This window comes from Crocuta crocuta, unplaced genomic scaffold (genome assembly GCF_008692635.1).
Source record: "Crocuta crocuta isolate KB4526 unplaced genomic scaffold, BGI_CrCroc_1.0 scaffold299, whole genome shotgun sequence".
Classification (NCBI taxonomy): Eukaryota; Metazoa; Chordata; class Mammalia; order Carnivora; family Hyaenidae; genus Crocuta; species Crocuta crocuta.
This window is the reverse complement of record NW_027532747.1, coordinates 6,322,443-6,335,963: the sequence shown is the minus strand read 5'-3', so window position 1 is coordinate 6,335,963 and position 13,521 is coordinate 6,322,443. Positions and strand designations below refer to the sequence as shown.

Here is a 13,521-nt window from a genome sequence, read left to right as displayed (position 1 = left end):
AGCATGTTTGCTCATCTTTTCTTAGGATAAAATATTTCAGACAATACCAGTCTCCTTTGTCCCCAACCGTTTTCTCCGCGGCAACAGCCATGGTGAGTCTGGCTCATATGCTCACAATTCGTGTTTATACCTTGATTTCGTATGTGTGGATCTAAGCATAATACAGAGTATTCCGTGTGCATGTTTTTAATTTCAAGGAGGGTCTCTGAGTTTCTCTTGCGACTTGCCTCTCCCCCCACAGAAAGCATTTCGCACCTGCTGGCAGCCCCCTTCACGAGGCAGTGTTTGGTGTTTCCGTGTGGTTTGGTGAGAATCCAGAACCTCGGACAGATTAGGAAATGGGCCCGGATCACCCAGCCGGGAAATGTTGGCTCTAGACTGAATCTCGGCATACCCTCCGAATTCTTGGCTGATGGTGCTGGAATTCATTCTTTCACCAAATATTGTTTTGAGCTCCTGCTCCGTTCTAGGCACTGGGGATACTGTGGGTAACAGGGAGGGTCCCTGCCTTCCTTGAAGTTATCGTCAAGAAGCACAGCCTTGAGAACACTGACCTTGAACATTGACCTGCCCGACCTGTCTTGGTGCCCCCTCCTTGACAAGCCAGCAGACTTTTTCCTGACCTGGACGTGACCATCTCCTCTGACGGGGAAATGAGCTCCCCTCTCCTCCGGCCGCTGCCCTACCCTGTGTCATCCTGACGGGGAGTGTGACTCAGCAACATGATACCCAAGCTCTTGCTCTGCCTCCGTGGGCCCCTCTCTTCTAGGGTTTGAATTTGGGAGCTTTAACCGCCCAAATCTGCTCTGAGCTGAAACCTCACCCAAGGGCTCCATTCCCAGAGCACCAGTGACTGCATCTGCCCACTGGTGTGCGAAGGGCCCCTTGGCCACCCCCAGAAGGGAGATGCGGCATCTCCAAGGGACCTTCCAGATGCTTCTCTCACCACCTGCTTCTGGGGTGACTCCAGCCGCCACCCCTCACTCTGACCATGAGTCTTCCTGGCCTTCCGAGCTCTTCCCAACTCCCAAACGATGCAAAAGAGGCTGAGCTTTTTGTTTGCTTGCTTTCTAGTCACACGATTTTGCCATTCAATCTTCTTTTCATGTCTTTCCCGGCACTTTGAATGTCGAATCTGTTTGACAAAGGGGGAAAAAAACATCAGATAAAGAACCAAACACCTGAGACAGATGGACTGAATGACCTTGCTGGCCGGACTTGGAATATCTCTCGGCCTGAACAGAAGTTGGGGAACAGGAGGGCGGTCTGCCGCACCTGCAAACGAGTGTCTGATTAATTTATCGTGTAAATGCACACGACCTGAGACGCCAGGCTCCCCATTCCCTCCCTTCACCTTAAGCAGCTGGAGAAGAGACGTATGTAAGGCTCCTGGTTCCGAATTTCTACAGGAACGATAGAAGGAGAGAATATGAGGATTTACTGGGTAACTATCATGCGCCACATTTTAATCATATTTGATTTTATTCCCTTCTTGCAAGAATCCTGCTGGCTCCACTGAAGAGAAAGCATTATCTTTATTTCTTCCAGGCAAAGGGGTTAAGGGACTCACCCCAGCTCTACTCCATGTGATGAAGCTGGATTCACCCCGAGTCTTTCGAGCCCCAGAGCCTGCCCTTGTCCCCAAACTCGGAGGCAGCGGCGCCCGTCAGACACCAGCCGTGGTCTCTGGTGGCGCTGAGCTGACTGTCGCGGCAGGTGCGGGCCCAGGAGGGGGCTCACCCCGTGGAGAAGGCACCATCCTGCCGCTGGGGTCTCAGGTTTATGATGTACAGCCCGTGGGGGGCCCCTCTGCTAACGTGAGTTCATTAATCCCACGTGGCTGTACTTGTCACCTTTTCTGTGTTAAGAATGGGGCCGAGGGAGCTTGAGATGAATGCGCCGTGTGGCTGGCTTCAAGAAGAGATCCCAGGAAGTGGGAGCCCGAGCTCCAGCTAGGCGAGCCCCTGGGTGCGTCCCCTTACAGGGCAAAGAGACGCTGCAGGTGTGTTTAAGGTTAAGGACCCTGAGATTGGAGGTGACCCTGGATTATTCGGGTGAGCCCAGTGTGGTCACCAAGGTCCCCACACGAGGGAAGCAGGAGGGTCAGAGAGAGAGGTTGGAAGATGCCACACTGCAGGCTTGGGAGACAGGACGGGGTGCGGGCCAACGTGGGCGCCTCTGGGAGCTGGGAAGCAGGGAGCACAGCTGACACCTTGACTGAGGCCAGTGAGACCCGTGCCAGACGTCACCCCACATGTAGGGCAGCCCATCAAGGCCTCCACGGGAGCTGACACAGGGGCAGTAAATGTGCGCAGCGGAGCAGAGCGTGGGGAGGGGGTGTGGGGTAGAGGGTGTTGGGCAGAAAACCAGTGGAGGCAGCAGTGCCTGGGCGGGGTGGTGGTGGCGCCGGGGTCAGGTCCACCTGGGGCTGATGTCTCCTCCCCCAACAGAAGCTCCGGCCACTTTCCCCCTTTTCTCCAGGGATTTGATGAAAATACCCATTGAGCTGGCGCTCCCTGAGGGAGGCGGAGGGGTGGGGGGGCCCCACAGGNGGGGGGAAGGGGCTCTGCCCAGAAACCCAGCAGCGCTCGGGGTGGGGGAGAGGGAGGGACAGAGGTGGCCAGTGGGGACACCCGGGTGTGGGTAAACCCTGGGGTATGGCGGGCCCAGAGGAGGCCGTGCCGAACAAGTCCAGGTGCATAGGGAAGCAGAAAGTGCAGCTTCCTGCCCTGGCCGCCGCCCCGCCATCCAGGAGGCCACCAGCAGAGTGTGTCCACGGCCTCACCTCAGCCCTGCTTCTGCTGTGGGCGGTCAGAGGAAGACACTAGAGAAGGTGGGCCCCCTGGGGTGGCTGGGGCACCGACCACTGCAGATGGGCAGGAGGAACCCGCTGGCCTCCATGACCCCTGCTGGGGGCGGGGGGCAGGTGGATGTGGGGGCCGTGGGGAGATGCGGGACAGGCCGTCAGCCAGTGTCACAGTGATAGCTAGCTATTTGTCCCAGTTGAGAGAGGCTGTCATTCATTAGTGAACAAGCATTTATTAGGCACCACTGTGTGCCAGACCTGTGTCAGGCTGTAGAGATTCCACTGGGGAAGCAGAGTGGGACTGTGTCTGGGATGGGTGGCTGCCAGGACAGGACGTGGTCATGGGGGCACGCAGGAGGGAGGGCTCCAGTGGAGAGTACTGTTGGCTGAGCTCTGAAGCAGGAATGGATTGAATAGGAAGGCCCAGAACCTTCCCTGCAGGCCAGAGGCACAGCTGCCCTGCCTTGCCGGCCCCCCAGCCCCCTTAGGCTGCCTGCACCTGATTCGGCTGCAGCCCGTCCCATCTGTCACCTGCGTGGGGGGAAGGAGGAGGTCACGGCTCTCTTATTGAAACTCTAGGTTGCATTTTTCTTAGAATATGTATCAACTGTTATTTCATTTGTGTTCATCATTATAGTCATTAATATAGTAAATATGTCAATTTAACTCAACATGTTAATTTAAAATACTGCTTAACTCTAATGCACACATATGTAAATACAGCGCTGGCTGTGTTCCCATGCAGTGAACACACCCCTGTAACCACTGGCCCCCAAGGCTCGGCCCCTGGCCTGTCCAGAGATGCCCAGTGTCCCTCTGGTCCCTACACCCCCAGGCTGACGGCTGGCAGGTCCCCACCTAAATAAAGGACAGAGCTGCGTTATGGATGTAATGCCGATCTCCTCTGAGCCCACAGAAGCTTCTGGGATTCGGAGGGGCCAAGCACAAGCTGCCTGAAGGTGGCCTCCCTGTGGGGGTCTGATGGCTTGTGCTCCAGTCGGATGTCCTGCTTTTCACCTTCCCTCCCTGGGCCCCTCTCCTCTTCCTCCAGCTCATCCCCGGGCTGGAGTGTGGGCCCATGAAGGCAGGAACCCCATCTTGCTCACCACTGTACCCAGAGTCAGGAGCTGGGGCGCCTAATTAATACCCGCCTCGTATGTATTTGTCAGATGAGTGGCTGAGTGAGATGGCCCCCAACTTGCTCCCCTGTGGCCCGAGTCTTCCTGGGGGCAGTGACCTTCACGACTCCAAGCCCCAATGTGGAGTCTAACCCTGGAGTCGGGGCAGCTGTGTGCAGAGCAGGAAGCACAGGGCTCCACAGCCTGACAGGCTCTCAGTCCTGACTCCACCATGAAGTAGCACTGTAGTCTTGACCTCTACTTACCCACCTGTGAAATGGGGATATAGTGATACCTCCAACAGGATAGATGAGTGATTAAATAAACATTTTTAATGTTTATTTGTTTGTGTGGGGGGATGGGCAGAGAAAGGAGACAGAGAATAGTAAGCGGGCTCCAGGCTCTGAGCTGTCAGCACAGAGCCGGATGCGAGGCTCAAACCCACAAACTGTGAGATCATGACCTGAGCCGAAGTTGGCTGCCAACCAACTGAGCCACCCAGGCGCCCCTAAATGAGGGTAATTTAAAATCTTTTGGGGGCGCCTGGGTGGCTTAGTCGGTTAAGCATCCGACTTTCTCATAGGTCATGATCTCGCGGTTCGTGGGTTCGAGACCTGCATCGGGTTCTGTGCTGACTGCCGGCTCAGAGCCTGGAGCCTATTTCAGAGTCTGTATCTCCCTCTCTCTCTGACCCTCCCCTGCTCACGCTGTCTCTTTCTCTCTCTCTCCTAGAAATAAATTAAAAAATAATAAAAAAATAATAAATAACATCTTTTGCACATTCCCTAAGCATGCCAGGGCTTCATGCTGGTAGTAGTAGTGCTCAGGAAGTGTGTGTTGAAAGAAAGCTTCAGTGTTCCTTCACTCGGGCGCCATCCAAAACAAACACCACGGGCCTAAGAGTTGCCTGAGCCAACCCTGGGGGCATAAGGCACATCAGCCCTTGGAGTGATCTGGAAGGGCCTGGAAAGCCTGGACCCTGGCTTCCTGGGCTGGAGCAGGGAGGGGGTCCCTCCATGGCTGTGTGGAGGGTCAGCACCTCCCCACCCCGCAGGCTGGAGCCTTCACTCTGATCTCTGGGGTGCGGACATGCTGGTGCCCTCTCTTCTGGGGAATGTGTCCCTGTGCACAGAAGCTCTGAAATGTTCGTACACATTGACTCAGAAGTTCCACAGCTGGGAGCCCACCCCCAATAAATAAAAATGCATGAACAAGCATGCATTTATTTGCACCCCCAAATGTCTGAACGGGATGTTTATCAGGGCATTATTTATACTAGGGAAAAAAAGAAATTCCTAAAATCTCCCACCCTAGGGGGTTGGTTAAATTATGGCTTGTACTTGTGGTAGAATAGGATGCAACGGTTAAAGTGGTACTTCGATGGACCTTTCTACAGGAAGGTAAAACCACATGTTTGAATATGTTCTCTCTCTCACTCACACATACATACACAGAAAACAGATTCAAAAGAAAAATATCGCAGTGTTGACAAGGATTATCCTGAAGTGGTGAGGCTCATTCTCATTGTTTTCTTTAGCCTCTCTTATGTTTCCTTAACGTTCTGTGCAGAGCATGATGACTTTACCTTTGGAAGAGGAAGGAAGAAGTCTTACAATCCAGGCGGGGGTGGAGGGCGTGGCCTTTAGAAGGGGCGTGGCCATTATGGGGCGCAATCTTTGGAGGGGCGTGGCCGTCAGAGGGGCGTGGTCTTTAGACTGCAGGTCTGTAAGTCCCGCCGATTGCCAGCAGTCTTGGCGGGCCGCCAGGCTGCTGGGTGCGCGTCTTAATGCTTCCGCCTGCGAAATGGGCATGCGGGTGTCTGCCTCCAGGCACGGCGCTCAGTACTAACTTTTATAGCTTAAAATGGGCACTGGCCCATGACAACAAACACAAGGAGAGCCCCGCGGGCCCCGGCTAATTCTCTCTCTCTCTCTCTCTCTCCCTCTCCGCAGCTGCCCATGATGGGAGGCGCCTTCATGGACTCGCCCAACGAGGACTTCAGCACGGAGTACTCACTCTTTAACTCTTCCACCAACGTCCATGCGGCCTCCAATGGCCAAGGCCAGCCGGAGGAGCCTCCGCGGTCCTCCAACGACGCAGTCTTACTCTGGATTGCCATCATAGCGACCCTGGGGAACATTGTGGTGGTTGGGGTGGTGTACGCCTTCACCTTCTGAGGCCCGGGGTGCCCGCCAGCCCCAGGCCGGCCCACCCCGCGCCGGGCTCGCAGCAGGGCGGGGCTTTGCTCGGCGCACTGTCGCTGTTGGCCTTCGTCTGTGCCCACCTTCCGGAACCAGGAGTTCTGACCAGGCGCCGGTCTCTTCTGGGCCAAGCAGCCCTGGTTTCCCACGTTCTGTGCTGTGGTCCATCCCATCCAGAAAACAAGGGGGTGTGAGTTACCAGCCCCCCGATGCCAGACTGCGCAGAGCCTTCCAGAGGCAGACTGGGGAGTTCTTGAAACTGCATTCCAAGAACGTGAGACCAGAAGGAACAGGCAGTCAGGTTTGAAATATGAACATGGCCGATCGCTTGCTGGCAGTCAATAATCACACACGTGTCTTGTTTTTATGCCAGCTTGTCACACCTGGTGTGCCAGGTGCCAAGCAGGAGCTGCCCGCAGAACTGGAATGATCCCAGCACGACCTTGGTTTCCCACTCAGCCCTTTGGAATATTGGCGGTGATTAGCTGGGCCATAGAATGTTCCTCATTTGACTTGGACAGGGCTCCTCCGTCACCAGTCATTTGTCCCCTTTCGAGACCCAGATGCATCAGGAAACCCAAGGACGGGTAGATTTCCAGGGGTGGGAGGAGGGGTTATCTGCTGGACAGACTTTCTCTTCTTTTTTAAAAAGAGAAGAGCTTTTAAGCTTTAGACCTGCCAGAGAGTCGAGTCTTCAGACCATCCGCCTGAAGATGCTTTCCTCTCTGAGAAATCACGGAATTTTAGATGGCAGGCTCACGCCCACCTCATCTTCTGACAGATGGGAGGGAGAGGCGTGACTTCTGGGATCACAGATTACTGGGGCGGTCAGAGCAGGAGGGACATTTTCTGAGTCGGGTCAGGGCTCTCCAGGCCCCCACCAACCAGTCTCTTCTCTGCTGCCCTGGGTGAGGATGCCCAGATGGTCTGGAAGCTTTGTAAGGTAGGCGGGGTATTCAGACACCTGCCTTTGACCCTTGGCGTGGCTCCCACATTCTCTTGCAGGCGTGACTGCGCTCTGTCTGGGTCAGTCTCCTTACGTTCCTCCAAATCAGTAGCCGAGGGGGGCCTGGCAAGCAAGGGAGCCCCCACACAAAGACTGGAGCAGGACCGGATGTGCTTTGGGGACAGGGCCGCATGGGAAAGGGCTCACTCTCCTTCTGTCCTTAGAAAAGGCCCCTGCATGGTACCCCCTTCCCCAGGCCTCACCCCTGTGCCGACCAGAGTGGGAGAGGCTCACCTTGGAGCTCCTTCACATGCAGGCCAGGAGTGGCTTTCTCCCTGTGCCGTGCAAAAGAAACTGAATAGCACACACCCTCTCCTCTGTGGCTGAGAACCTGGAAAGACTGGGTGAGAAGCCGTGGTACCGTTTGGGGACAAGTACTCAAAGGCTGGACATGTCCCTGTACTCTCAGGAGAAATGAGCATTCCTGATAACGGGCAAAGGGGCATCTCGATTGTCCACAGGCAGCCACTCGCTCGTCTGGGAGGCTGTCGCTGAGCTGCTGTGATAACAGGATTACCAGCCTGACCTCCAGATGGTGCGGGCAGACGGCCGCCGGCTCTTCTTAGCCACATCTGTCACCGCAGCCACATATGCGTCCATAAATGCTTCAGTTCAAGTGGGGAGGTCCGGAGCACGGAGAGCTGGCGTGGGCTTTGCAGAGAAGGGATGTGGGGCCTTCTGCCTGGGCTCCTTCTGAGATCACCGACAGGACTGTGCTCTCTGCAGGGCCGGCTGGGCTGGGTGGTTAGCGTTTGCGAGACCATCACCCCAGCTGCTTCTCCAGCAGACCCCCTCCGTGTGTCAGGCCCCCACGTCCGCCCCCTGAACAAGGCCCTTTTTTGCGATAGGTGTCTTCATGGAGGTCCAGAGCCAGAGGTTAAGGCAATGCTAGGAGGTCACTCTAGCACGTCCCCATGTCCCCAGAGGAGCCTGCAGCCCCGAAAAGAGGCTGGCAGCATCTCCTTATTCCCCAAATGGCCTGGAGCCATGGCGAGGAAGAGAAGGTTCTGTGCACCATGATGGGGAAGGAAGGGAGTGTGGTCCTAGCCCTTAAGGAAGACCAAACAGCCCTGGCAGGCCCGGTGCTCTCTGGAAAATTCTGCGCACAGGGGTCTCCCCCATGAAGGCTTTCTTTCCCCCTGGCATAAATGCCGGTTAAATCCAATTTTCAAGTATTTCTCTCTATTCAGCTACAGGGCCATAGACCCGAGGCCGGGAGACTGAGGGACCATCTTGTCCAAACTTTGCATTCTGTGAAGTCTCCTATGGTGTTTTTCTCTGTGGTTTTTTGTTTTTCCCACCGCCACTTAAATAACGATGAGGACAGATGTGCATGTGAATGTCCAGCGAAGGGTAAAGGACAGATTTCCAGCCAGAGAGTGAGCTGTCCTGTCCCGCCTGCTTTACTTAGCTAGGTTCTGTCTTCGATGTGAGGTAGTGGGCAAGGGGCATTGTCCGGGCACCGTGCTAGACTCACATGCACGTCTTTAATCTGTACAGTTACCTTCCGGCATCAGTGCTCCCATGCAGAGATACCAGATGAGGAGCTCAGAGGAGTTTGCCCCAGGCCACACAGCATGAAGGTGCCAAGTTGGGGTTTGAGTCTGGACCATCGGGCTCTAAAGCCAGTCTCTTCCTGCCATACCACGCTGCCTTCAGTGGCTGCCTGACACCTCCAGGCACGTTTAAACCAGGCTCTGGGCCTGCAGGGGCTGTTCCCAAGGTCCCACGTCATGGTGTGGCTTGGGCCGGCTCTGGCTTCTTCCACAGGTAGGAGTCTGACTGTCCTCAGAATGGGGCATGCCCGTCACCTGCCCACTGCCCTCTCTGTCCAGGCTTCGGGGATGGTGGTTGCCTGCTCCCCTCTTTAAAGTTGAGCACAAGCTTTTTTATGAGGCCACAGAAATTTCTAGAGAGCAGCTTTCTTGGGACCACGCAAAAGGACCCTGGCCAATACCTGGAGTCCAACAAAGGGGCCCAGCCAAGGAGTGAGGCGCAGGCTGCCGGAATCGCCGAGGAGAGGTGGGATGGTCTGGGACACCCCAGCCCAGCCTCGGGAGTTCTCTCCAGCCCCAGGGCTGTCCCGAGCAGGAGGGACAGAGGCCGCTCTCGCGGGGCCCAGCCTGGAGCTCCCGTTCTGGTTTCTCCTGGGTGAGCTTGGCCCCAGAGCCCACCTTGACCCGATGAGCCAGCGCTGAGGAAGAAGGGGCTTGCCTCTTGTTCTTCAGGGAAGAAGTCCTGCATTTGCCAGAATGTTCTTCATGCTTGGCCCGCCACATGTCTCCCCATGTCCCCTCTGCAAGCCAACGGTGTCCCACACCTGTGTCTGTTGGCATGTGCAACACTTCACTGCCCAGAGCAACACCTGCTTTCGGAGGGGCTGAGCCACTGTCACGGGAGCTTGGAGGAGAAGCCAAAAGACACTTCGGGCAGGTGCATCTCGAGGGGATCTCACCTCCTGTGTGGGCCTGGGTAAGATGATCGCTCTGCTGTCCCTCCTGTCCCTGTGGGATCAAGGTTAAGCGGAAAGTGAGACTCCCCTGACCTCCCTTATCCCCCCAGAAAGAGACCATTCTATCTATCTCCTTTGAGGGGTTTCCTGGGATCCAAGGGAGAGTGTTAGGGGGGCCGGCCAGTACCACTTGGTTGGAGACTCAACAAGCCGTTTTCCAGCCTGTTCCCAATGGAAAGCTTGGATGCGGCCAGACCACTAGCATATGTGGGAATCCCTCCCTGAGGACGGGAAAGACTCCACCCTCGTCTGCGCTGCTGCCCGATCCACACAGATGTCACTCTCCTTCCTCATGAGCATGACCTTCTTTCATCAGTATTAGTGATGTTACTAATAATTATCATCCTTACTGTTGTCATTTCTTGTGCCCCTGTTCCCTGTGCTGTGCTCTGTTTGCATCCCATTCACTTCTCGAATCACCCCTCGGGGGGCAGAAGTGAGGTGCAGAGAAGCACACATCAGTCATTGTCCCATTCTTCTGTTGAGAAAACTGAGGCCAGGCTAATGTGCCTGAGAGAGAGCTCTAGAGAGCTGTGATTCAGATCCAACTCTGTTGGCCCGCCAGGCTGGGTGGTTAACCCTGTGTCTTCCTGCGTGCATGCACTCTAAGGGGAGCCCCCTGGAAGGGACCGTCCCAGGGCGGGGGGCTCTGAGGCCGGGGCTGTTGGGGTCCCAGGTGTAGGTGCTGGAAAGGGGCAGAGCGGTGCGCACGTGTTTATCAGTCAGAGCCTCACAGTGGTAAAGAGGCGTTAGAGAGCCACCAATCAGAATCTAATACTTGGGAGGGCAACTGGGGCCAGATACTGATTGGAGACCCGGCAAGTCTCCGGCTTCCTGGTCCAAGGCACATCTCCCACTGCATTTACCAGGGAGTGCAAGGGTGGCACTGGATGTGAGCTCCAGCCCCGGGGCAGGCATCATGCTCTGCCACCTGTTACCTGGCCTGCACACCATCCCTTGCATGCCCTTGACCATCCCCAGAGCAAGTCCTAGGTGGGCCGGGCCACCGTGCCGACGGGTCGGCCAAGGAGCTGTGCTTGTTGTGCCTGATTCGTGAGTCCCCAGAGACCACCAAGGAGCCGACACCGATGCAAATACAAAAGAGTCTTTATTACAAGCTCGAGCAGGGGCTCACCCACCTACCAATGTAGTGGCAGCAAGGTGAAGCCAAGAGCAATAGTGAGCAGGGTTTTTACGGGGTAAGGGACCGGGTGTTACAGTGCACACGTTGTACGTATGACATCATTACATAAGCTCCAATTACAATTGTACAGCATCCAAGGTAATAGTTTTGACTATTCAGTATCTGTGAGGTGTCCGTTACTTTTGGCGGGGACCCAGTCATGACCTTTGAGTATCTTTTGAAAATGACTAATTATGAGGTGAGCTCAAAGGGCCTACGTAGGGTTTAGGCAAGTGGTGAGTAATTGGTTAATTTGTCTGCAGTTCCCAGCCTTGACTCAGACCACAGAAATGTTTAGCTGACCTGAGAGCAGTCCGAGGGTGGCTTTAGCCTTGAACAATCTGAGGCTCTTTCTGGAAGAGGGGCTACATGTAGCCCGAGGTTGCTCTTAATGGAGGCCTGAATCTGAAAAGGACGTTACTTAGGCTCTTCATGCTCGGGGGTCATAGGGAGCAGTAGTCAGAGCCTGAATGCTCTGTGCCGGCCTGTCCCCGCCGGCCCCTGGCCTCAATCATCCAGTGACAGGTACGGGCCAGCTGAGCTGAGTGCTTGAGAGCCCAGAGGGACAAAGTTCATAATCTCTGATCAGAAAAAGGAGCCTCTCCGAGAAATTCAGGTCGTCGGGATGAAATAGTGGCCGGTTGTTCCCAGAACGTCACTTCTGAGATTATTAGACCTTGAGCATTTTCTTGCCCCTTTTTGGGGGGTGGGGGTGGGACAGGGGACAATCTAGTGCAAACCACAGTGACCGGAGAGAGGAGCGATTGCCCCAGCGTGAGAAAAGGCAGCTGTCGGGAGCGTGACGGGATGGTCGAAAGTATATAAAATTGGCCACGTAAATTTTGGAATGTAAGTCTGTGGTGTTTGTTCTGAATCGCTGCGAAAGGCATCAGTGTTCTGTCAAGATGGGCAATAAAAGCAGAGAAAGGCTTTAGAGAGGTTGGATGGGCTGCACGGTGCCTGGGACATACCTTGCACCCATCTTCAGGCCGAGGGGTGGACGCGCACCTGCCCAGAACAGTCCATTCACCTGCTTAGTTCATCCCCTGCCTCTGGGTCCTTTTGCAGGCTGACTTCCTATCATCCCAGAAGGACCCCTCCTGGGGGGTCGGAATAAATCCCGACAGGGTGTACTTGCAGGGAACTTGTGTGTCGTGGCCGTTAGGGAAATCCAGAGCCCTCACTCCTCACCGAGCCCCCTCTGTGTGGCTCAGCAGCCACCGGCGACCCCAGTGTGTGTCCCACCCATGTCTTAAGGAACGGGAGAATCACCCCACGTCCAGTTCAAACGATCCAGATGGTTCTGACCACTGCTTTGTAAACTGGCAGGAAGGAAGTTTCCAGACTTTTTACACTTGAGGACACCGAGTGTCAGAGAAGTTTGGGAGAGTTTGCCGGGTCAGGCTGGTCGGCAGGAGAGGGGGGTCTTGAGCCCAGCGCATCTATATAGCAAAGCTGCTGAACCATTAGGCCAGTGGTTCTCAACCTCAGAAAATTGTGTCCTTCCGGGGACCTTTGGCAGTGTCGGGAGACAATTTTGGTTTTTCACAACGTGGTGGGGGGTGGTGTTCCACTGACATCTAGTGGACAGAAGCCAGTGCTGCTGCTGAAACCCCCACCCCACCCCCCAGTAACAAAGAATCAACCATCTGACCCCAAAATACCAGCAGTGCTGAGGTGGGGAAACGCGGCACTGGGCAATACTGTCTCGGACTCCAAAACTCTGCGTCTCTTCCAAAGCCCCACTTTTCCCCATCTGTGAGTCATGGAGTAAATCAGAGCCCTTCTGGGCAACAGCACTATCATGGCGGCTGCCCCAAGTTCAGACAGTCCCAGCCAAGGGCAGTGATCCACGGTCAAGCAATTCCTCTGGGGATCCATGGACGCTCCATTCCCACCGTCTTGGGGTTTTCACAGGGAGACTCAGCTTGGATAGAAGAACCCTTACAAGGTGGATAGTAGGGTCGGGCCGAACTTGTCCCAGTAACTTTGGACGCCAGGACCTTGAGGGAACTGACCTCTCGCCAATGCATCTGAGAAGCATTGCTGGAGAGGGGAGAGGGAGGGGGGGACGCTAACAGCCTTTGGGCAAACCTACATCTTCCCTTGCTTTTGACCCTTGTTCCACGGGCCCCGCCCCGTTTCCCCCCAGTTGAAGACATATTAACACTTTCTACTATTTAAAGTTTTACAAAAACCTTATTCTTGTAACTAACCACTCTCTGGATACCAATTCTCCACGTAGAGAGAACCAGAAACGTTTGTGCGTCCTACTAATGTTTTCATAATCAACTTGTAAGTAGTTTACTTAATAAAAGGTATTTTAACTATTCTTTTCATCCTTTGCTACTCACCNCTAGATCACTAACTTTTACTACAATGAATAGGCAATTTCTTAATGTAGGGCTTCAGTGTGCTCTTTGGATTAAAAATATCTAACCTTGATGGATGTAAAAATGTGGCTGTGGAATCGTGACCTTTTGACTGTTAGCACTGTTCCTCTTGTTGTTTTCTATTATGATCATTAAAAGAAAAGAAAAGAAAAAGCTTTAACTTCTCTGTGTCTGACTCCAATCTAGGCTTTAAGCTAAAGGACACTGTCTATTTATGGCTGCAAGGCTCAGCTCCAGGTCACCTGATGCTCCTCCTGCCCCACCCTCCCCCCTGCACCCTTTCCCAGGCTCCCCAGCCGCAC

General features: G+C 54.7%; 1 protein-coding gene across 1 annotated transcript; it reads left to right on the top strand.

The window, feature by feature from the left end:
* The first annotated feature begins 2,657 nt into the window (after positions 1–2,657).
* Positions 2,658–13,177, top strand: CUNH14orf132 (chromosome unknown C14orf132 homolog). Its single transcript, XM_077780830.1, has 2 exons — positions 2,658–2,810; positions 5,877–13,177. Exons 1-2 carry the CDS (start codon positions 2,658–2,660, stop codon positions 6,099–6,101), a joined length of 378 nt encoding a protein of 125 aa, XP_077636956.1. The 3' UTR covers positions 6,102–13,177.
* The last annotated feature ends 344 nt before the right edge of the window (positions 13,178–13,521 follow it).